The following is a 25646-nucleotide window of genomic DNA, read 5'->3' as shown; positions in this document are numbered from 1 at the left end:
TTAACAAATGAATATGGGTGTGGGTTTTGTTAAACAAATAAAGCACACCTCAAAAGATTATTGAACTGACATACCCAACATATAACTATATAAAAATAGCAAGCATAATTTAACTATGCTAAGCAGAGGTCAGGAGAATGAAATTATACCTAGAGAAGCAGAGAATTCAACCACTTGAGATCCGACCCCACTACTCCATTTTACAGATCTGGAAGCAGATGACACATTTGTCAGCAAGTGCGCTTTCTTGGGTCAGGGAGAGGGCTGGGAATTTTTTTTTTTAATTATGTCATGTGCAATGAAGTTCTGCTTGTATTAATCAGTTGATTTGAGATTTCCTGTTCTTATTTCACAAAATAGTGAAAGACGGCTCCTTGAAGTTTAATAGGTTTTATTTAAATACTATGTTTATTTGCTAATGTTCAGTCTTTAATAATTGTCACATGCCCAATGTTCTAAGTGTTGTACTAATATTGTTCAATAGAGCTGATACTTTGACTTCTATGCCAGAATCTGCATCTTTTTCACAACAGTCCTCAGGTTCAACTATTTTGTAGTAAAAAATACCAGTGTTTAAGATGACAGAGATAACTTTGTGAATACGTAGACTTATTTTATCTCCGGAATTTGAGACCATACTGATTTTTCATAGCGTCACAGTTCAGTTTGTTTGTTTGTTTGTTTGTTTTTTTAATGTAAACACAGATTGGAGTATGTGGAGAATACGTGTTACTTAAAATATTAAAAATATTTTCTCTCTTAGGAAGCCAGACCCATTATAGACTTTCTGTTTTATTTTTGCTGAGAGGAGCACCTCATTTTGCTGTGTATCAAATCTTTTAAAAACTGGAAAGCAGGCGTAAATTACTTGTGAAGACAATTCAACTGACTCTATGAAATAGCGAGAAAAGGCACACTTTGAGGATTTCAGAGATCTGAACGTAGTGCTTACCGCTTAGCAATGAACCTCATGTGCTCGCATGCTTGCTACCATTCCCCACTAACTACTCCTGAGCAACAAGGGGCCAAGTGATAACAACTGAAACACTTCATCTTTAAACCAAGGTGTCAGGTTTATATTTTATCTGTAAAAAAAGTAACATGAATATATTTGACATCTACCTCAGCAAACAAATTAATGCTAATTAAAGATTAATGTGTTGTAATTAGCATTAAAAATGCAATTAAATTGTGAGTAAATGGACCAGGAATAGAAAATTGTTAGACGGCTCACCACCTGGTTTTTCAGATTCTGCCTTTTGTTTTTGCAGCAAATAGAGGAAGCGGGGCCGCCGGCAGCTCCCAGACTGGAGATGCTCTGGGGAAAGCACTTGCTTCGGTGAGGAAATATTGACTTTGGACTTCATATGTACCATTGTGGAAGGGTGAACTTTAATCAGAAGTGGACATTTGGAATTGTAGAAAATGAATGGCAAATAGCTTTGATTTCTTGTAGAATGATGATTGGAAAATTTGAGGAGAGATCTCTGAAGCTTCCAGTAAATGGCTGACCCTTCCAGCTTGTCTCCTCACAGTGGTGCCAAGCAGTCCTCAATTATGGATTTGTGGATATTCTCAGGGCCTTTCGGTATATAGATCTTCTATCTTGGTTTCTTATTTTTCTCTAAATTCATATGGTGCTCATTGACCAGCTAAGACTGACTTGGCAGGGGGGCAATTCTAAAACACTTTGGGAAAGGGACTTAAAAAAAAAAAATGACCATAACTGAGGTCCGTGAGAAATTGCCACCTAATTGGTACCTGGGGACTCAGCTTCTTTGCCTCGCCCGTCCCCGCCAGGAAGGCTGGAATTGAACATTTCTTGCATGTTTACTAGTGACAGAGTAGTACACCTCATTTGTGTGAGGGAGTATGCCTGGTATTGTCTTCAAAATCTACACGTGGTTGTTGGCAAATGTAAGTGGGGATTTGTTGCTCTAACATTTTGTCTCTTCAGTTGGTTTTTCCTTACCATTGGGAGCATAAAATAAGTTTAATTTAGCGTTGTGACCTAAGTGGAAGTTTATACTTCATCTGGCCATTCTTAAGCCTTGGCATTAAATGCCTCAATCATGGTGGAGAAGGAGTTGGACAAAAATCATAGAGATGATGCTGTCTAATCTGTTTGTTGGAGGGAGAAAGGGGGGCTTGGGGTGTTCATGTGGCTTGCTCATGGCCACGGAGCCATGGTAGGGCGTGGGAGGGAAAGGATTAAATGTACAGTCTGCTGACCCTGGTCCAGTACTGTCCCCACCATCTTACATGAGCTCATAATTCTTGGTTTGAAAAATTAAATAAGTGTCAAATCTTTCATTTTACGATATTGATACTAGAGTCAATTGTTACATGTATTTTATGACTTGTAATTTTTAGGTGAATTGCAACGACACTTTGTCATTTAAAGAAATGTTGATTCTTTATTCCTAATAAATGAGGGTTTGTTTGTTTTTTTCCCCCCCACTGTTTTAAGATCTATTCTCCAGATCACACTAACAACAGCTTTTCATCAAACCCTTCAACTCCTGTTGGCTCTCCTCCTTCTCTCTCAGGTACTGTACCTAAATCCCAATCCCATCATGGTACCAGTGTATAAAAACAGTTTCCCTCTTGTACTTCCTGGTTCGGCAGGTGGAAACTCCTTCCCTCCAAAAGCTCAAAATAGAACATTTCCAAACAGAAAAACGGAAAGGTCTGTCTTTTCCACTGCCATATGAAAGTACAGCCATTCACATCCAAAATTTTTCTCAAAAATTAAATGTTTTAAGAATACATAGGCATGTGGAAAACTTCTTAAACTTTTCTTAGCTTTGTAGAAGATAGTCAACAGAATAATAGACTCTAAGAGACATCTCGGGGGGCACCTGGGTGGCTCAGTCGTTAAGCACCTGTCTTCGGCTCAGGTTATGATTCCAGGGTCCTGGGATCGAGTCCCGCATCAGGCTCCCTGCTCAGCGGGAAGCCTGCTTCTCCCTCTCCCACTCCCCCTGCTTGTGTTCCCTCTCTCACTGTGTCTCTCTCTGTCAAATAAATAAATAAAATCTTAAAAAAAAAAAAGACATCTCAGGTGAGAAAACCCAGTTAATGCAGTCAGGAATATGAATATAGATTATATCGTCATCAAATATAGACTGTTCAAAAGGATCATTGTCCACAGAAATTTTAGATTTTCCACGTGTCCTTTTTAAAGTCCATCTCACTGGCATGACTGAGGAAAACTCTAATTTTGTAAATAGAGAAGTAACTGTGTGGAGCAAAATGGGATGTTTGCCTTTAAAATACAACAAATTAGCATGACCTATGGCTTCAAATAATAAAATTATAAATTGTTGAATTACGTTAGTAAAGCATTTCACTTTTCAGAGGTCCATTTAAGAGGCTCATTGCCCTTCTAGTATAAATGCTTCCAGAAGGCCCTATCTGGTGCATGTCTCTGTTCTTGGGAGGGAGGACAGGTGGCTTCTAAAAAAGAAACCGAGTTGCATCTGTACCTGATTGAAACTTGACCTTGCTGTGATTTATAGTGGAGTCACTTGCCTAAATGCTACCTCCTCGATCCCTGTTAGTCCCTGCATGCAGCACTCACAGGGCATCATAAACTGGATTCCCTGGTGGAGAGTGAGAGGTTTCAGACTGCACAAAGCTTTCGGAGGTGACGGCCATGGCTTAGGTGGGACCGAATATCAGCCTTTTCCAAAACTCCATTGACATGGTGGGGGTGGGGGGGTGTCACCGAATGGAGAAGGGTGCTGGACCTTTAAGTCCACATGTCCCAATGGACAGAATTGAAACTGAAAGGACACACATGATGTTGAGAAGATAATGGAACAGCTGTGAAACATCCCCCATGATAGAAAAGGAATGGAGAATCCAGAAGTGTTATCCACTACTGAGTCAGTATTGTACTGATAGGCTCTGGGACATGATCACCAGTGTCAATGCCCAGAGCCAAAGAGAGCCCCATGAGGCAGGGGGTGAGGGAGTGTGAGCAGGGAGAACTCCCAAGTTCCCCATTTCAAACAAAGCAGCTCTAATTTCATCTATTTTATCATCTGGGGGCGGGGGGGAATCTCGAGTCTAATAAAGTTTGAGAACGATTTTGGTCTGGCGCTGTGATGTTACAGATGAGCATACTAAGGCCCGGAAAGTGTACGTGACTTGCTGAGGAGGCGTGAGCATCAGTACCAGCGCTCCGGCGAGAATCCAGTGCTCACCATCCTGCCGCTCCATTTCTAGGTTAATGATGGGAACGTTAGGATGCACAAATCATTCCAGAAAACGCCACAAACCCAAAACCTGAGCAGCATCCTCTGGGTGGGAGACACAGAAACAAGGCCAATTTTGGGGTCCAGCTAATGCACCATGAAAGACCCCATATTAGGAAGAGAGAACTTCACAAAGATGTAAACATGGGGATAAGTTGCTATTTTCACACTGAAAGTAGCTGGCTCTGTCCATATTCTGTCACTACAAGTAATTGAACAAAATATCCTACTTTTATGTAGCATAAAAATACACATCCATGCACACCCAGAAATGACAGGAAGAAGGGATTTTTAAATGCCTACCATGTCAGGGCATGAGATTACAATGAGGTCACAGATATTTTTTCCCTTTCTTGAATTATTTCTTAGTTTCCACACAGAGTATGCATTACTTTAAATTTAAAAGTGGTTTTTATTTTGTAGGTTAGACATGTAATATTTATTGTAGCAGGAATCAAGTCTAGTGGATCACAAAATAATTATTTTCTTCATAAGAAACCACTTACTTATTACTGTTGTTATATTGAGTTTTTAAATTTCCGGTTTAGTGAATCGCTGCCAACTAATCTTATTCCCTTAAAAAGTTTGGAAGGCTTGTCCCTTTTTAAGGATCATTTTTAAAACAAGTAGCAATGCTGTTTTTCATTGGTGAGAGAATTTTGGTTTCACAAACTGGCCTTGCATGAAGGTGTAACAAAATCCCCCTTTGCTTTCTTAAAAGTGCCTTGGCTATGTAGTGATCTCTTTTCTTTAGGAGGAACCCTTCCTCGGTTAAATTCAGAACCAATTAAATGTTCCTTTTCGAGGGGCAGCTGGGTGCCTCAGTCGTTAAGCGCCTGCCTTTGGCTCAGGTCATGATCCCAGGGTCCTGGGATCAAGCCCCGCATCGGGCTCCCTGCTCCGCGGGGAGCCTGCTTCTCCCTCTCCCACTCCCCCTGCTTGTGTTCCCTCTCTCGCTGTGTCTCTCTCTGTCAAATAAATAAAATCTTTAAAAATAAATAAAATAAATGTTCCCTTTTGGGAGGAAGCCTGAGAGAATTCCGAGTCTACATCAAGTTTGAAATTGAAAATGTTTTCCTTGTCCCAAAATTCTTGTATGGGAAGTTTACATGTATTTATCTTAATTGTCCAAATGAAAATAAGCATTGCTATTTCTAAAAGAACTGTTTAAAATATCTGCGAGATGGTTTTCAGATTATATAGATCTCATTGCCATCTCCATTTTAATATCAGCAGGCACAGCTGTTTGGTCTAGAAATGGAGGACAGGCGTCATCATCTCCTAATTATGAAGGACCCCTACACTCTTTGGTAAGTCTCATCTGTTCATCTCTCCTCCAGCCATTTGGTAACCATGTTTCTCTTTTTACATCGGGTTAACTCTCCAAGATTCTTATTTATGTTAAACACACGAGTTTGGTTAGAGCCAGAGTTATTAGACTATTACTTATTCCTGTTTGTAGATTATAACCCAGATACTACTACAATGTAAGCCCCAGGGCTCCAAATACCTAAAACCAGGTAAGAGATTAAAAATCTTGGAAAGATAGCAGCATCTGCTGCACCTTTGGGACGGGTCCCTGTCAATGAGTTAATAATTTCCTGATAGAACAGTGCTGGAGTTCCAGCTGAGCTGCATAGCTGGAACACTTGAAGATTCAATATACCTTTGCTTTACTTTCCAGAGTGGCAGGCTTATAGGCGTTCTCCTCTTGACCTCTGAATAAGAAGCCTACTGTCTGTTTCCTCATTCACTTTGGTTCTCCTAGAAATCTAGTAACATCATTAAATGTCTGTTCTTCCAGTGGGAAATAGCTGAAAATTTCCATGGGTGTAATTAATATTATAAACACTCCCATGATGATTCAGTGTCTGACACTCTAGTCTTTGTCAACTCATGGTGGATGTGGCTGGAAATGTGCATGAAATCACACTGCTCTGGGCGGCCTTTGGTCAGTGTATGAATCAAATGTGGAGAAGTGGCAACAAGGAACTCTTAAATCCTTCAGGGGTGGGTTTTCCTCTTTTCCTCCCTATTTTGAGGTAGAACATGGAAGAGGCATTGATTGATCGGTCTATCTAACTTAATGTCTTGTCAGCAGCTCAGAATTTCCTTTCTTCCCTTCTGGCTTACTGTTTGAATTAAGGAAAATCTAAAAATGGAAATATGAAGGTGGATTTCCCCCTTGCTTGTGGTCTTCCTTGCTGTAGTGTGGGATCATCCAGCTATGCATTTTAGCCACAAAAGGCAACCACAGGGTTAAGACAAGGTATGCACTACCTGCCTTGCCTACATTAATTAATTAATCTGCAGCCCACATCCAGATCATCCATAGTTGTTCTAAGTGTTTACCTGCATCAGTTATTCTCTGGGACCCATAACTAGGTTATGTCCAACTATAGAACCATAAAGACTCGGTTTATAGTCATGAACTATAGCTTTAGTTCTCTAAATACTCAACACTCACAAGGGGATTCGCAAGCAGAAACTGCGCTCTCCACCAGGAAGCTGTGAGCCAGAAAGGGTGATAGGCACACGTATTACTTCTTTTCAGTGCTCACATTCACACTTGGAAGTATATCTTATCGTTCTCATTTTTTTATAAATTATGATGTATAGACTCAAAGAAGTTTAGTACCTTTTCAAAGATTTCATATGTAGCAGCGAGGAATCTAGGGAAGGTCCCTTAACAATAAAGCCCACCGAATCAGAATGTTCTGTACCATAGACTAACTGTATGAGACATACATTCCTTCTGTCAGTATAGAATAACTAGAAATTGTTGTTCTCATGCAGTAGAGCCGGTACATCTGGTTACACAGCCCATTGGAAATCAAAGTAGGTTGTAGCATGATCTAGTACAAAGAGGGACTAGATTTGAAGTCCAAAGACTTAGATTCAACCCTAACTGTACCATTTCCTGGCATTGTGACACTGGGTAATTAATACTCAAGTTCTTTGAGCCTCATTTGCACATCTATATGGAAGGGATATCATGTCTTCCCTGCTTGCCTTACACATGGAGAATGAAGATCCAGTGAAATGGTGTATTTTAAAATGCACACTAGAGAGTGGTGTGCAGATGTTTACTTGCTATCATTATTGATCATACTGCAAAAAGTGAATACACATCTACATGTCCTTTTTCTTCACCAAAAACTATAGTATAGACCTTATCTAGTTGCAGAAAACAGGATCCCAGTGGTGGGGATGAAAATAAAGGTCAGTTGGTTTTGAATTGTATAATTTAATTATATAAGGTAGTGAATTTTATACAGAGTAAGGGGTTTGAAGTCATTAGAAGCCCCTGGTGAACAATTAATTCACAACTTCGTGATTCTTCAGTCTTGAAATCTCATACCACTTTGATTGGCATGGTTTTTGTAATGTTTTTTTCTGTATCTGTTTTGAGTTCCCAGTCCCCTCTACACACAAGGACAAGCTGGTGATAATAGATAGAAGGCAAGAAACAATGGTAAAAATAGATAGTACTCAATAAGAAACTGTAGTCCGCATGTATTTACCCGTCCTTAACTTGATACATAGCACTGTATCATATGCTACAGAAAAGATGAAGGAAAGAGGCCTCCAAGAAGATAATGAAAATAATTTAATTGGGAAACTATAAATACATCATCTTCCCATTGTTAATTTTTGAAAATTTTAATCAGTGTCCGCTATAATGTTTCTTAAATTCTATAGATTTTTTTTTCTGAAGTAAATCTAAATTCTCTTTCAAGCTAGTGCAATACAGTATAGCATATGTACATTATAATGTTGAGAAGAATTACAAAATATACTTTGTTCATGAAAAATAACACTATGATATACCATTAACATTTTTCACTAGTTTCTTGCGAAGGTCACTGTTTATTTTTATTATTGATTGAAGGAAATAAATTGTATTGGAAATATATATTCAGAAGCTCAAAGTATGATTTGTGTCAACTCAAGTTTTACTTCTGTAACCTATGCATGCATTTCAAACTAAATCAGATTTCACAACATTTATTAACCAACAGCAAAGCCGAATTGAAGATCGCTTAGAAAGACTGGATGATGCTATTCACGTTCTCCGGAATCATGCAGTGGGCCCATCCACAGCTATGCCTGGTGGTCATGGGGACATGCATGGAATCATTGGACCTTCTCATAATGGAGCAATGGGTGGTCTGGGCTCAGGGTATGGAACTGGTCTTCTTTCAGCCAACAGACATTCACTCATGGTAAGTGATGAAATTTGTAGACTCTTCAGTTACTGTATAGAATTCGAATTTCAAGTATAAATTACCACTACTGCTGTTTTTTTTCTTTTTTAAACAGCTTTATTGAGATATATACTTCACTTACCTGCATTTCACCCATTTACAAGTTTACAATTCCATGTGTTTGAGTATGTTCACAGGGTTATGCAGTCATCATCACAGTCTAATTTTAGGATGTTTTACCCCCTGAAAAAAGGAGAGAAATCCCCATGCCAGTAGCAGTTACGCTCCATTCTTCCCTCTCCCTGGACCTTGGCAACGACTGTGTTCTGTCTCTGTAGTTTGCCTCTCTTAGATATTTCCTAACCCTGGAATCAGACAATATGTGATGGTCTTTTCTGACTGGCTGGCTTCTTTCAGTTAGTGGAATGTTCTCAGGGTTTATTACAACTGAAATTTCAGGGTTTAAATATGTATAAACCTATATTTCATCCTATATCAGATCATCGTTCCTTTTTATTGCCAAACATAGGGATACATTATATTTATCCACTCACCAGGTGATGGATATTTGGGTTATTTCCACTCTTTGGCGATTATGAATAGTGTTCCTATGAACATTCATGTACGAGTTTTTGGGTGGACGTGTGTTTTCATGTCACTTGAGTATACACCTAGGAGGATGTTGCTGGGTCATTGCCAGTGTTTTAAATTCTTCATCTTAGTGATGTTTTCTGGAGGACCCAACTTTTTTGTACATGTTACATTACTGGCATTTCAGATATGAGTAGGTTGAAAGTTTTTATCATTATCAAAGAATCTAAATCAATGTCTTTTGATTGAGTGTGGGAGGTAGAAATATGTGGTGTGTTTATTTGCCTAAATATATGGTGTGGGACTGTGTGATTTAAGGATACGGTAGTTTATCACTGCCCATTTATGAATAAGTGTTTATTTAAATAATATTTAAGCAGATTTGTCCATATTACAACTGAAATTTCAATTCTGCCCATTGCTTTTGGAAATGATTTGGGAATGCATTCCCCTTTTTTTGGTGATTATGAAAATTCAGGTTTTATTAAGATTTATTTATTGATTTGGGGGGAGGGGAGAGCATGAGTGTGTTGGGAGGGGCAGAGGGAGAGCGGGAGAGAAACCCTAGCAGACTCCATGCTGAGTGCTGAGCCCGATGTGGGGCTTGATATCAAGACCCTGAGATCATACTCTGAGCTGAAACCAAGAGTCGGAGGCTTAATGGACTGTGCCACCCAGGTGCCCCAAAATTCAGAATCTTCTTAACAAAATGTTAAGTGATGACAGTAAGGTGACCAAATGGGTGGAGAATTTATTACTAATGATTCTGTGTATTCTGCTTCTTATAAACACCTGCCTGATCAGAAACACTTTAGTGTCCTATTTTGTACTTTGTAGGCTCTTAAAAAGTTGCTTGGATGAAGGCCTATCTTGTGTTACCAATATAGCATCTCTTGTTTACTGATGATTCCAAAAGGAGAATGCAAAGTAGGCACAGGTTCTTCTGAGGCTTTTTAAGTTCTTGGTCAAGAGGATTCTTCTGTCCTCCTTTCACTTTCTCTTAATAAAAGACTGAGACTGGGAGGACCGTCCTGAGCGGTGTATTATACATGGAAACCTGCAACCAATTTGAAGCCCAAAATACTGGTATATAAATAGAAGCAATGAACTCACTTCTAAAACGTGGAAAGATATTTCTGAATGCCAAAGCTAAATCTTTTTTTTTCTTTTTTCCTTTTCCTTGACCTCTATCCTAAAAATTCATCATTGAGTAAAAATTGTTTGTCTATTCATGGCAGTTGCTAAGAGTTTACAAAAGGAAAATCTAGATGTTAATTTAGCTTGGCCTCAGGTAATGTGTTAAATACACTCGGGATGCATATAATATGAGGTTTTACTTTGTACAGCTCTTTTCTTTTTAAACTACAATGTTTAAACAATACTGCTTTTAATTAAGAAATCTGGCTTTATTAAAAGCCAGATCTGTGACTTATAACCATTTCTCTATATCTGCTCTCAATCAAGAGAAAAATGGTTTAATTCCTGTAGCTGTGTTCGTTTTGCATATGGTGAACGGGCACGTTGCTTCAGAGACCGTTTTTTTTTTCCATAAATATGTAAAGTTTGCTCTTAAATACCAGATGTAGGTTAAGTGGTTCTTTAAAATAATAAACTATACATAGATGGTTTGGGGCACTCTGTGACCTTTGGTTTGCCTCCCCCTTGAGTCTGATTCAAAGGTGGGATAGGAGGAAGGGACCAGAATCATCTCTGGAGACGGGAGGTTGGCCTGACCTGGCTGGAGTGAGTGGAAAGGGGGAGAATGGAGCAGAGCAAAAGCAGGAGGGAAATAATCGGCCAATATTACACAGAAACGTTTTTGATTTGGTTTTGAAAACGCTCTGCAGAAGCCATAAAGCAGCTAGTTTTGCTGAGGAGGAAGAGTTCCTGTCCCCTCCTCTGAAGGCATTTATAATCCAATCAGGGATGACCGCAGAGCCGACCAGGTGACAGAGTTAACTCCAAAGCTGTGGTATGGCAACAACCTGCCGCCCTCCAAACCCAGTGAGAGGTGTTGCTGTCTTTCTCCTTTCTTCCCAGAAATACCCAGCAGGTTCCACAGAGTCTGAGCTTTCCCAGCCTGAAACCCTAACGTGTGTGAAAGAGATGGGCTTGTCATTTCTTTCCTGTGCAAACTGGTATGAATTTTCAAACAAAAACAGAAGAACAAAGGAAATAGTTTTTGAATTTAGTCAGTCTGAAGTTAGCCTTTGACCATTTGATACATTCCACAATAAAAAGGAAGTTGAAGGGGAAGAAGAAAAAAAAAACCCACCCCCCTTCCCCCTGAACAACAACAACAACAACAACAAAAAATTCAAGGAGGATACTGGTAATGTTTTCCACATTTGAATTTTAATACATGAAACAGGCTATAAAACCCTGGCCAGCTGCAGTAAATAAAGTAGCAGTGGGAGGTATGCACCGGAAACTTCGCTGCAGAGAACACTGGTGGGTGTTTCTTTCCAACTACACACCTTCGTTCGTTGTTCTGGAGTAGAAGCCAGTTTTAGTAACTTAAGACCCATCCCAGGGCTAGTTTTGTTCTGAGCAAATCTCATTTATAAGTCCCTTAATAATTCCTCCTGATTAAAGAATAGACAGCTTTGAATCCTCCTGACCTCCCTCCTCTTCTTGCTTCCTCTCTCCCCGCCTTCCGAAAATCAAAACAAAATGGCTTGATAACTTGGAAGATGATATAAGCATTTCTTTCTGCAGCAGCTTGAAATCGTGGTGGGGAAAACTGGTTCTGCCTCGGCTGTTATGTTATCTCATTTAATTGCTAACATATTGTACTTAGCTTTTGATTCATAAAATGTTTTCCTTGGAGTTCTGAAGTAGGTCTTCAGTGATTTACTAAGTATTAGTGTAATGAAAGGGATTTTTTTTCACAGCAGCATGGCTCATAATGCTAGCGCGAATGTTGTAGACTTGCAGGCTTTCTAGATGCTATTTGGCCATGCTCTTTCCTGCCCAGAAACCTTCACTGGCTTTCCATTATCTACAAAATAAAGACCAATGTCTTAATCCAGTTGATTAAGCCCCATTACCATTTACCAAAAGCCTTATGTTTAGCTATTCCAATATGTCAGAATTCTTCCAGCAAGACCAGTCTGTGCAGATTACCAGAATTTGCCCTTCACATTCTCATTAAGTAGTTCTTCCATGTCTGTCGGTCTTGGCTTGCCCTACCGCCTTCCCTCTGTCCATCTCATTCCCACCACTCTCAAGGTTCAGACTCAAATTCTGCCTCTTCCAGGAACCCTTCCCTTGCTGCCTTCTGCTGTGATAGTCCATTTTCTTTTCTACTTTCCAGAGCTCTGTGAATCACACTGTTAGCTACATATTTCTGTTTCTTTTTTTAAAAAGATTTTATTTATTTATTTGACAGAGAGAGAGCACAAACAGAGGGAGTGGGAGAGGGAGAAGCAGGCTCCCTGCTCGAGCCCAATGCGGGACTCGATTCCAGGACCCTGGGATCATGACCTGAGCCAAAGGCAGACGCTTAACCGACTGAGCCACCCAGGCGCCCGGCTACATATTTTTCTTACCCAGTCATGCAAAACTATATATATATCTTTTGTAGGCCTGACTTTAGCCTTACCACCTATATTATAAATCCTTGAATACTATGTATTACATTAGGTGCTCCGTGAACATTACCTCAGGCGGTCTTCACAGGAGCCCTTTGAGGAAGGTAGTAATGTCCAGTGTAGGGGTTGGTCAGATGGGCCTCATTGGGTTTGAGGAGGCTCAAGTCCCGAAGCCAACTTGAAACTCAGGGACAATGCCTCCACATTCCACACTCTTTGTTTACTACCATTAGTGCTCCCCAGAGATTAGCTGCCGCTGCACCTTTCCAGGTAAGAGCTTGTGATTTTCAGATCTTGATAAATGCTCCTTGATGAAAGAATTCCCAGGCATCCCATGGCCAAGTTCCCAGGGCAGTTCTTTACCCAAATGCAGAGGTAAAGAATTTTTCCTGCAGGGCAGTGGTATGCTAGATTAAAACCCTCACTGTCTAAACACTTATTCTTAAGTCAGCATTTCTGGGCTAAATGGCACGAGGTGTAAACTCTCCTTACTAGGGTCATGAAGTAGTAAATTTTAAATTATTTTTCTTACCCAAACCACCCACGTTTCTGACAGACTCAAAGCAGAAATCTCTGAATGTGGGAGAATAAGGAAACAGGTGGGTTTGTCACTAAGCTAATTAGACAGTCTTACCCAGATATAACCCCCGTGTGCCTCAGATACCTCCATGGTTAATCCTGATATTAAATCATTAGGTTTTTATAAATTATTGAAATGACAGTTTTCTGTCATTTATTTATTCAGAAAATAATTCTCTCCAGTATTCACTCAGTATTCAGATCCACAGATGAGACCTGAAAGCAAGCCTTTCAGATGACCTAATCTCCTCTTTTAACTGAATAAGAACAAAACCCACATCCAAAATGTCTTCATGTGACTCTGTATGTGCTTCTGATTACTTGCCAGTAGAGTCAGCAACGAAGGGATCCTTTAGCTAAAAATCTCCTTCACTATTAATATATAAAATGAGTGTGGTTCCTGGACCCTTTTTGCTTAAAGTCCATTTATTCATTTCCAAAAATATTTATCAAGAGTGGTTTCCAAATGCCAGGCTCTGTGCTAACACGTGTTCTCTGCTCCCAAGAGGTTCTACAGTTTAGGAGAAAAAGACACATATTTAAAAACAGATTGCTACAGCAGTACAGCAAGCCCCATCAGAGAGCAGGGATGCAGCTCTGTTACCTGGGAGGGAGGGATGCCATTGTCACTCGGTAGAAGAGTATGGATCTCCTGGTTGCTCTAGTTGACTTACGGGTAGAGGAACCCTGTAAAACTCCCCACCCACACCTGTCCTCCACAGTGACCCTGAGACCCCTTCCTAGAACCCCCAGGTAGGGGTGTGGGACACATTTCAGAAACCACGCATTTCAACTTGAAAAAGAGAAGAAAAAAAAGAAAGAAAGAAACCATGCATTATAGATATAAGCCAATCCAAGCCCACTTTCCCTCTGTTCATAACTTTTTTAATTTGGGTTAAAAAGAATTTATCGGAAGAAAACTCATTAGGTGATAAAGCACCTTTTTTTATTTAACTGACATTTGAACATACAAGAACTTTTACCATGTACGGCCTCATAAGATAACAACTTAACTGAGTTTTGCTTTCATGGTTCTTAAGAGAGTTGGGACCATTGAATTCTAGATTCTAAAAGCACCCTAGAAGTCATTTAGCCCGTGACCCTTATTTTACTCCTGAAGCCCGAGGCCCAGAAAGGGGAAGTGACCCAATCATGGACGCCCACAAGTTAATGGCCAAGCTCGGGTAGAAACCAGACAAGCCAGCAAGGAGAGCAGCGCTCTTTGTACTGAATACCGCACTGCTGCGGTGAACTTCCTCTCTAACCCAATACCATAGCAATTTCAAAACTGTGGCCGATACTACAAACCTTTTCATCACTGACTGAAACTAATGAAACCCAAGAAAAAAATGATTTTTGTTTTTTATTGAAGTATAATTAACATACCATGTTATCTTACTTTAGGCGTATAATATATTGATTCAACAAGCCTGTGCATTACTCAGTACTCACCATGATGGAAACGCAAGGCCCTTCTTTAGTTGTTCCTTGGCTTCATGCAACAGGAGACAGTCACGGGCAGGGACGTGATATCTTGGGTAGCATTTACTGGAATATATAGTCATGAGATCGGCAGAAGTCAGAAGAATCTGTTTCAACGAAGGTCTGACCCATAAAGGTCTTCAGTTTTGCTCCTCTTACATTTTCAGAGTTTGACTCCATAAAGTCTCACGTATATTTGAGCAGATGCTGCGTTTCTAAGCAGTTATTACCGTAGAATCTCCAGGATCGTAGCTATCGTCTCTATCCAAATCCCCCTAAAATCCCCTGCCAAGCAGTCAACAAGCCTCTCTCGGCCCCCTTCCCTCCAGGGATCAGTAGCTCTAAATGACCTCAAAGCCCATTTCTATCAAATGTTGGGCAATTCTTCTTTATGTCCAGCCCTAATTTACTTCTCTGTGCAGTCCTCATTTTTCTGCCCACTGAAGTTACCCCTAAGTCAACCCAACAAATACTTTAGAAACTTACAGTTCTTTGACAACAGTCTAGTCAGTATTTTTTTCCTCTGGGCTAGATATTTATATCTTCAGATATTTACCACCACCACCACCGCCCATGAAAGTTTTGATTTTGTGACTTTCCAGTGCATTCTCCCTAGTTTAAAAGGAATGCTTTCTTCTTCAAGGACCTTTTAGCATGTAGAGTCTCAAACTGAACTGAGTGCTTAAGGAATCATCAGGGTGGACATGGGTGGATCTATTACCAAACCCATTCAGTATGTTTATCTTCATCTAAAGGCCACCTAGCAAGATCCTACTAGCCATTTTTGATGCCTTCATCCATCGTGCTGGCAGATTTTGAATTTATAATCAGCTGAAATCCATCAGCCACACGCATCTCAACCACCCTGTGTACTCTGTGTTGGACCGGTACAAAACTTCATGTCATGCCTTTGTGGGTTTTTGTGGGGTTTTTTTGTTGTTGTTGTTGTTTTGTTGTTTTGTAGTTTTTCTGTGCCTGTGAATTTCATACTTCAGCCTTCAGTCTGTTTCCAGTCAAAAGCTCTTCTTTAGATCCTCATTCGGTCACGTACTCTGCCAGCTCTGTCCTCGGTAACTTTGGTGGGTGCCATTATTGCCCTGAGCAAAGCCACGAATAAAAATGTTAGCTGAGGAGGACGCAGAGCAGAAGGCCTGAGGCTCAAGGCTACAGACATTCTCTCGACACTTACATTGTCCCCTGCGTTTGGGTTTAATATTTCAACCAGTTATGTTCAACTGATTTTACTCTCCTGCTGTCTGCCTTCTCTCATTTTGTCCTTAGCATTATCACAAGACACCAGACACGTGGCATTCCCACGAATGAGGAAGTGAGGTTTGTCCACAAAGACTTGTTCTTAGTGGAACCAAACGGAGTTTGAGAGGTCATTGCCTCCCTTTCAAAGCACTTTGAAACTATCTTTTAAATAGCCTGTTACAGAACTGCACTCAAGATCTTAGTCATCTCCAACATGTTTCTACAGCTACTATATGGAAACCAGTGTAGGTTTCTGTCTTTAATAAAAGAGGCTATTTGCCTGTCTCTAGTGTTTTACCATCCATCCTAATCTCCACAACTGTACTTCTGAGAGCAGATTAGCAGGCTCAACTGAACGGTTTTTTTAATCTATATCAATAGTGTACTTTATTTTAAGAAAACTTACGGAAAAAAAAGAGGATAAAGGACTTGAAGAAATTCTTTTTATTTTTTAAAACTTTTCCTAGCCTTTGGAGATTTTCTTGACATCAAACATATAAGCTTAAGGTGTACAACCTGATGATTTAATGCATGTGAATATTGCAAAATGATCACTACAGTAAGATTAGTGGACACCTCCATTCTCTCACAAATTACCTTTTTTTGTGTGCCTGGTGATAACTTTTTTTCAGATCTACTCTTAATAACTTCCAAATATATAATAAAATATTGTTAATTACTATCCCCCTGCTGTACATTCGATCCCAGAGTCTATTCACTTGATGGCTACAAGTCTGTGCCCTTTGACCAACATCACCCCATTTCCCCCAGCTATTACCATTCTACTCTCTTATTTCTTTGAGTTCTTTTTTTTTTTTTTAAGATTCTACATATAACATATGAGAACATGCAGTATTTGTCTTATTCTGTCTGACTTAAAGGAATTCTCTTAACTGTGCATTAGGTACAACAGCTTCAGAAACCTGGAGCTCACCATTTGATATTTCTGCATTCACTCAAATGAAAGTCAAGAGGTTTTAAATACAAGCAGAGCAGTGAGACCACTTACGCTCCGTTGACAATCTCTGGGACACGTGGTTAGGACATAATGCATGCCCAGATCCCACAGCAGTGGGTCCAAACTAGGTGTAACCCCTTCTTCCCCGCCCCCCCAATACTTACTTTACTCAAAACAGGCCCCGTGACCTGGAAACAAGGCTGTTAATCTGCGTAGGATCATCAAACCCAAGACTCCCTTTCTCCACTTCTGGGACAAAACAAGCCTAGTTCCCTAATTTTTTTTCCCCTAAAGTATGTGTTTAGTACCCTGGTGTCATGAACTTTAAATAAATAAAAACAAAAACTGGTTGTTTTCCCCACTTTCAAAATATAAAAGCGTATTTAAAATGCTTTGGCCTCATTGTATTTTTACTTGGCTTTCTTCTTAAATAACAGAGGAAAAAGCAGGTAGATGCTTTTAATAGCTATAGTCACTGTCATATTTTTTATTGAACTCTTACTGGGGACAAGGACACAATCTAAACTGTCCATAGTTTAGAAAAGGCACAACCCTTGCCTTTTAAAAAGGTGCTATTATCCTTGTTTTCTCAAGAAAGCAGATTTTCGGGGAGGGGGGAAGATAATATTGTATATATTAGCAACTACACAGATGTTCATTCCCTCATTCTGTGTCTTCTGTGCTTCAGATCCTTTGGGGGTTATGATATGTGCGCGAGAGTCTCTGATCCTGTAAGCCTTTGACTCTGGGGGGCGGGGGGGGTGGTGGCGGAATAACACAAGTATGTGCCTAACTGTAATGCAAGGTGGAATGATGAAGTGACCTAAGAGACGATTCAGAGAAGGAGGAACATTGTCTAGCCTTAGGAGACCCAAGGTCTCCTAAGAAAACCTGCCTGGAAAGGGTATCATTGAGCTCATATTAATGTCTGCGTAGGATTTCAGCAGTCAGGGACGGGCTAGAAAGGGCATTGCAGAGGTATCAAATAGAGTGATTAAAAACATGTGCAGAAAATAAAGGATCTTCTGTGCCCAAATCTTCTGATGATACGGGACCGCGCAGCACCAGCCGGGCCGCCTTGGGTGGAAAGCCCCTCCTCGAAGCACAGCAGCTCCAACAATTGGCTCAAATATTTCACATGAGAGTCCACAGGAAGAGCGAGTTTTCATGTATATTTTTTTACATCCAAATTAAATTAACTCATGGAATTTTCCACCCTTAGGAATTAAAGTAGCAGCTCATGAAGTAATTCAGTTATGTCATTCATACCAAAACAGAAAATTCTGGAGCAACTTGGCACCATTTAAAAGCCAAGACTAAGCCTTGGCCATTTTATATTTTTTCAAAATCTGTGGTCGTTGTGTTATTTTAACTTTTATTGTGGCTGTAAATTTTTCAAATCAAAAGTATCTTAATTGCTTAGAAAATAGAAGTGTAAAATGGGTTCAAAATAAGAAGAGGGTTTAGGCAAAGCAGCTCTAAGAGGGAAAACCTAAAAAAAAATCAAAAAAATTTTAAAAAGCTTGAACATCGCATTTCTGAAACACGAGGATTCTACCTAATTGGCTGACATTCACAGTTGTGCATAATTATAGCTTCCTTTATATCCATAAATCATCTTACAACTATAAAGTTGAGTTACCCAAAAGATCTGCCCAATATTCGTTAAATGACATCTTTGGGGTAGCACTGTCCTGATACAATAGCCACATTCATTTCCAAGCAGTTAATTGGACACACTGTCAAAAACCAGGGTATCGAGTTTCCACGTTTTAATTTCACGTTTGCCTTCTCCCCAGCTTCTGCACCCGTGTGTTGTTCGGAGCGGAAAGTGTGTGAAAGTTATTGGGGAATGGTAGTCTCTGGGTAATGTTTCTGTGAACTGCCCAAATTCTTCCCCCTGTAGTCTAGATGGGAAACAGCTGGTTTTTGTTTAAAAAGCTGTTTTGCGAAATGTCTGAATCTTGAGGTGTAGAACTGAGGTCACCAGTAAAAGCAGGTGCTCGAGAACAAGTGAGAATGACTCTCGGGGCCGGCTGGCCCTGTAACCTTCTGCAGGGTACTTCCTAGCAGAGGAAAAGTGTTGACGTTGTCCCCTCGATTTAGCACACAAACAGATAGAAGTAATCACATTAGCGATGCTGTTAGGAATTGAGTATCTTTGAACGTAGCCAGCCCTTGAGTGAATAATTAGCTCAGCCTGAAAGAAATCAAAATGGTTATTTCCCTCGCAAGGCTTCAAACACAAAGGTCCAAGACTTTAGCTTCCTTTAGATGTTAGAAGTGCTTGAATTTCCTCTTTAAATACACCCACAGTAAAAGAACTACAATTTCAAGTAAGTAACTGAGGATGTCCTCCAACTCTGTGGATGCAACCTAAGGGAGAAAAGAAATCTGCATTGGCAAGACCTGTACCAGGGCAGTTTTGAAAAAGGCAAAAAAGTAAGAAACATGTGGAATCACTAAAGTCCAGTGCACGTCAGATATCCACCAGTCTGAAGATGAAAGGAAACATTCTCCTCCCCTGGGAGCTGGAGGTTATTAGCAGCTGTTTATCCAGTCGGGAATAGAGATTAACATTGTAATTTTTTTTTTTTTAAGAACTAGAGGAGAATTTGTTTGGGAAGTTGGCTCTTCATATCAAGTCACTGTGCATTGCCAAAAAAAACTTCCTTTCTCAGAACTCATGTACGAGAGTTGAGCAATGTTATGATTCTTGAGAATCTCTGGATTACCAAAAGTCTATCTCCATTAAATAGAACAGAAAGGCACAGAGAAATGGATGGACGTCTGCCATCCACACATTCCCCTGAACTCTTTCGAAGTGAAACAAGCTGCTTACCTGTTCTCCAGCCTGCCTGTAAAGGGGGGCGGGGGGAGTGCTCTTCCCTACCCCCACATTCCCTGCTGCCCCCCAGCTTAATCTTACCACTCGAAGGCATACCCAAATGGATTTTGTACATGCCTACTCCTTGTAAAATGCCATTTCAGGACATATTGGAGAAGCTGTTCAGTACTGTGTAGAGCTTCAGTCTCAGAAAAACCAACATGGTTGAATATTGGTGTTTTTCCCCCTGATTTAATGCTACTCTTAATGTCATATTCTTTTATTAAATCCTTTCTTTTGCTTTTGATCTTATTTATAGCAGAGCCACTGGTCATATGGAAACTATTATCGTATAGCTGGGAGATGAAAGACTTCACTGCAGTTAAATAAGAGTGAATCATTTGGGCCAATAATACACACATACAGTGAGGTACCGTTTGTGTCCAAAATGCCCTGTGTCGTTCACTTTGTAGTAAAGCTGGTGAGGTTTATAAAGAGCTTTACAAAAATCTGCTTTTCGTCCAAAATATGTAGTCTGACAACATGAAAACACGTTAATATGCGGCCCTTAGTTGCTTCTTCATAATAGCTGTAATATCAAAATAATGTCACGTCTGGATGTAAAAAAAGAAACTTTGATTTGAAGTTGAGATGTTACCTCATTGATGTTAAATGTCAGTTTAAGAAAAATTGAAGTAATTTGTATTAAAAACCTACCCATCCTTCAGAGCCTCTCTAAAATGCCACCTCCTTGAAGAAGTCCCGGGTTTCTCAATTTGATATGGTTTCGCCCATCCTTTAAAACCCCACACAACCTTGTACTCCTTCATGGCATTCACTTTCTTTTGTCTTAAATGACTCCACCATTAAGATGTAGGAACCTGTAAGTAATAGATGTGTCTACCTTTTATTATTTCTCCTGCAAATACCTAAATAGTGCCTTGCACATAGCACACATTTGCACATAGTACACATTTCAGAGGCATTTGTTGAATTAAACAGAATGTTCATTTTTTGATAGAAACGTGCGAAACATATATTTGACAATATCAAAAGGTTTTCGATTTCAGAAATAGTCTCACAGATACGTGCCACTTTCGTCATCATTGACTACTTACGAAGCATCTCATTGCACATTTATAATATCACAATCCTATACAATGACCTGTACACCCAGTCCCTGCCCTTAGGATGCTTACATCCCAAGACACAAATAGGCTTTATGAATGGCAGCAAAACAGAAGCACTGAAGTATATGCTCTGCCCTATCAAGCACTGTCCTTGAGTGGGTATTCATGGGCGCATCCGCAATGAACAGTCAGGGGAGAGCCCTGTCCGGGCCCAGCAAGGTGGTGAGAGTGTTGAAGACCCAGACAGTCGATGAGGAGGGCGAAGAAGGGGCTCTGTGGGACTAATAAAAGAGAAGTGGTTGGTGAGTTGTGCAGAGGAAACCAGCTCTGGGAGGCAGAACAGGGAGGACTGAGCTCAAGCGCCTTGCTCATATGGGAGTGAATGCAGCACATGGGGAACCATGAGTAGGTGAAGCCAGAGAGGAAGGAACTTGAAAACAGGAGGGAACTGGAATGGTCCTCTGGTGTCCAGGTGAAGGACACAGATGCACAGAGTATCGATCTTAGACTTGATCCATAGAATAATGGAAAGCTGTGCTGGAACCTTGACATGCAAGGGAACAGGTGATGGGCAGAGAATAAAGCATTCAGAGGGGGAATATTTAGGAGGTGATGGGGAAGGAATGTTTCATTAGTTTAGGCTTGTTACACTTCCACTTCCTTTCCAAATATTTTACAATAAGCGTGTGTTACTTGGATGATAAGAAAGGCATTAAAAAAAAAAGGCCAGTTGGGGTTGTATGGAAGCCTGCCCCATGGTTGTGCACACTCTCATAGGTATGTTTGTACTGCAGGGATTGGAACTCCCAAGTACACATCAAGTGTATAATTGTCTTTTCCTTCAGTCCAAACAAAAGAAGCTGCATACCAGCAATTGCAAAATTTCACCATAATCTCTGGGCTCGACAGACATGGTTCACTAGGCACGGATTAAGTTGAGTTCCCTACAACCTGCTTACTAACCTGCTTCCCCGGGGCAGGAAGGGATGAAATGGACTCCGCGAACCACCTGCTGAGGTTCTTACTTGGTGGACTGCATCCAGTGATGGTTTCCACTGTAGGAAAGTAACACAGAGACTTGGGGGGTGGGGTGGAGGGTGGAGATACAGAGGAGAGAAATGAAACAGGTTTGATAGATGGAACGTACGAGTTAAGAAAAAAAAAAGAACTGAAATCAGGTAACAGCCATTTGCATCTCTCGAATTAAATCACAGAATCATTCATTTTAACCATTTCGGTGGACATCCATGGGCGTTCCGGCCTAGCTGATCACGTGACAAGTCAGGACGGCCAAGTCGGGGTCATTTACATCAAGTTTAAGTCCTCTTGAAAATTATTTTATCATCTGTAGAATAAGCATTAAAGAAATCTCCCTAGAATTGCCCAATAAGGAATTACCTTAAATTTCAGGCAAAGTGTAAGCGAAGCTGTGAGATTTCTGGGGGAAGAAACAGGTGCTCTCTGGAGTGAGGAAGTCTTCCCCCCAACAAACATCTCCCAAGAATCAAAATCCAAAGAAAAGAATTGCATCTAGATCTGACTTTAGTGAAGAGTCCTTTGCATGTTTAATCACAGGAATTTTTAAAAAGTTGTCTGATAAGTTTTTAGACTGAGAAATATGGAAGTGATATTTGTGGTTGAAGGGCGTCCCAGATGTTCGAGCTTGCTCGCACAAAGGAGTTGGTCATTAGAGGCGGGTCTCCTTTTCTACCGCATCTCGGTGCCCCTGGGACTGCTCCCCGCAGAATCCTTCCACTGCTGCCGTTTCGTGAACTTCCGGGTCCCCATCTGTGAGCCATTAAAGTCTGCATGGCCACTTCCCACCTCTTTAAAAGATGCACTTTTGGACTAAATGGTGTTTTGCACATTTGGGAAAATAAGTTTGCTTTCCTCTAACATGACGGAGATCTGGCGAGATAATTGAAACTGAAATCTAGCGCTCTCCAACTGTCATGTCTGATTGCTATTTCGTGGGGACATTACCATTCAAACACCCAAACTGCTTTCTGTGTTACTGGGTGTCTAATGACAATTAAAGCCCATCAACTTTTCTTTTGTGTCTGCGGAAAAACAAGAAGAGAAAGAGAAGAGAGAAAAGTAAAAGTTACCAGGCCTTTTTTTCTTTGTCCCATTTCCTTGTTTTGTTTCTTCTTTCTAAAAAACACCTATGTCAAAAGAAAAAGTTTGAACCAGATGCCATTAATAACAAACTTTTCTTTGGCTATAACAAAAAGTTCCTGATGGCCTATCGAGTTTTGTGTTAGTGTCGCTTGGTCTAGAAATTGATGACAAGTTTCCCAAAGTTCCCGTCCTACACTCTTTTAGAAGGATTATGGTAGAAGAGAAGGAACGGAGGTCTGAAAGCGGGCTTTGAAGCAGTTATCTCTGGAGATAACATTAACAAGGATTGAATAACTGCCAAATGAAATTTAATACATTTTCCCATCCATGAAATAGGCCTCTTAAATACAACAGAATAATTACTTTCACAATACTCCCTGGAAACAAAGAGAGCAGAAACACTGAATGTCTTTTTTGTTTGTGGTGTTTGTTGTGAGCTCAAGGATCAGCATAAGGATATTTACCAGGATGCTGCACGCATCCCCACATTAAAACAGCCTTGCCAACAGCCACCTAATTTGTAGCTGCATGTCTTTTAAATCTGTTTATGTTGGAGGAGTTGTGGCAAATATTAAATTTTATAATTTAGTTAGACATCTTGGCCTTGGCCATAGTTGGTGAACTATGGTGGTTTTTCCCCTGTGATAAAGAAAAATAAAATGGTTTTCATATCTATATCTACACACACACACATCTACATATATGTGGGCACACTGTCGTAAACAAAAGCTCCGGGAAGTAAACAAAACCCCTTTTGTCGCTTAACTCTGCTCCCATACACACCGACACACATCCCAAATCAAATTGTTCGATACTGTTCTAAGTTTTCTGAGCTCAAATTCTGTTTTAGTCTTCTTACTAGACATTTGCCAAGTCACTTAACTATCTCCGACCCTAGCTTTCTTCTCTGTAAAATGGAGAGTTTGGCCTAACTGGGTTCCAAGTCTCGCAAGCCCTTTTAGTCTCTATACTGTGAGTGAAAAGTGCTTCTAATTAATACATCATTTCTTTCCTTGGAAAATAAGTTTATTTAAATTATATGGTGCTTGTGTGATCCAAAAGGAGTAATGTACTTCTAAAGATATTTAATTATTCCCAATGATAAATTAACCCAGGAGAATTTGAATAGCTGTGTCAGGGTTTGACTATAACTTGACCTGAGATGCAGGGTAACTTAGATATTTGTACCTAAGAGCCATGATTTGGGGGACATGATATATGGGTGGAAGGGGGGCAGCCATGCTTGGACCACATAATCTCACCTCCTCTTCTTTTGTAGCTCATTGAACCAGTTAATGGGACACCTGACCCTAGAGTGGCCCATTCGAAGGATGGCCCATGTCTGCTTCAAAATGAGGAGTTCACCATCAGATGATCTTGGCATTCTGAACTCAGAAATACTAAGACAGACAGGGAGTTAGCAGCAGGTACAGAACCTGAAAGAATGTACTGAGAGATACGCATGAAGGGAGAGTCCAGGCTGTAGCCATGAGGGGACAGAAGCCAGAGAGGTAGAGGTACCAGCGGAGGGACAAGAGAGGCTGGGATGAATTGCCCATGAGAGACAAGGAGTGGCTGTAGGTCCGAAGAGTTCTCTGGGTCTAAAACCCAAATTACAGAAATCATGATGAACATCATTTTACTTGAGAGACTTACTATTACTGTTAAAACTGCTACACTACATTGATCAGTGCACAAAAATGCTGCAGAGGATCACTGTAAGCTCCATGAGGTCATCTAAGTTATTCACTGCCCTCTCCCTAGCACCTCCTGGAGTGACAAGCACAAACTAATTAGTAAATATTTCTTGGATTAACATATGTCAGTTAACACTTACCAAATAATTTTGAGATTTTAGTTTTGTCTTTTACATTCAGCATAAATATATCTAAAACCACATTGTATGTAACTAAGGAGGCTATTCTTAAAGATTGCAAAAAAAATTATAATCATATTGATAAAATTAACTGCTTTTTTAGGCTGGCTTTTAACTTTACACTATTGCTTATCTAGATGAAAACATTATCAAAATAGGGCTTTAATGAAGTATAGATTTTCTAAAAATAGGTGCCATCCTTAGAATTGATTTGTGGGTTGGAGAATCTGCTTTTTTCTAGTTATATTATTACATATTTATTATTTGGAAGATGGACAAGCCCTGACCCTTGTATATACACATGGCTCCTCCTTCTATTTTGGAGGTATTCTAGTGATGGATTGTGCTGGCCATCCACTATCTTTCTTTCCTTGTCTCTTATGCGACCAGAAATAATGTTTCTGAAAGAGAAGTAAACAGGGTTAAGACAAGCTGCCTGTGGCCAAGGAAACAAAGAAAGCAAAGTTAATTCTTTGGAATATGATTCCACAGCCCCAGGCAATGGAATTGATCCTGGAGAATCAGGCTCATTACCACATGGATCTGGACCCATCATTATTCATTCATTTGGCCTGGAATGTACAAAGTTTACCAGGGAGAACTTAAAACATCAAGAGTAGGGGTACCTGGGTGGCTCAGTAGGTTAAGTGTCTGACTCTTGGATTTTGGCTCAAGTCATGATCTCAGGGTCGTCAGATCGAGCCCTCTGTCAGGCTCTGCACTGGGTGTGGAGCCTGCTAAATATTCTCTCTCTCTCCCTCTCCC

At 40.3% G+C, this 25646-nt stretch overlaps 1 protein-coding gene across 31 annotated transcripts in view; it reads left to right on the top strand.

Annotated features, from left to right (window-relative positions):
- TCF4 (transcription factor 4) overlaps window positions 1-25646 on the top strand; it is a 352937-nt gene that overhangs the window by 312099 nt on the left and 15192 nt on the right. For 30 of the 31 annotated variants that reach the window (XM_027576841.2, XM_027576852.2, XM_035723992.1 and 27 more), the window contains 4 exons: window positions 1272-1339; window positions 2471-2549; window positions 5496-5572; window positions 8285-8488. In XM_027576841.2, the coding sequence (XP_027432642.1) occupies window positions 1272-1339; window positions 2471-2549; window positions 5496-5572; window positions 8285-8488 (428 nt within the window). The remainder of the gene's footprint in view (window positions 1-1271; window positions 1340-2470; window positions 2550-5495; window positions 5573-8284; window positions 8489-25646) is intronic. The other variant, XM_027576830.2, reaches the window with a different exon arrangement.

The sequence above is a fragment of the Zalophus californianus genome, chromosome 14 (assembly GCF_009762305.2).
Source record: "Zalophus californianus isolate mZalCal1 chromosome 14, mZalCal1.pri.v2, whole genome shotgun sequence".
NCBI lineage: Eukaryota > Metazoa > Chordata > Mammalia > Carnivora > Otariidae > Zalophus > Zalophus californianus.
The sequence above is the reverse complement of the archived record's forward strand: the minus strand, read 5'-3'. Positions and strand labels throughout refer to the sequence as shown.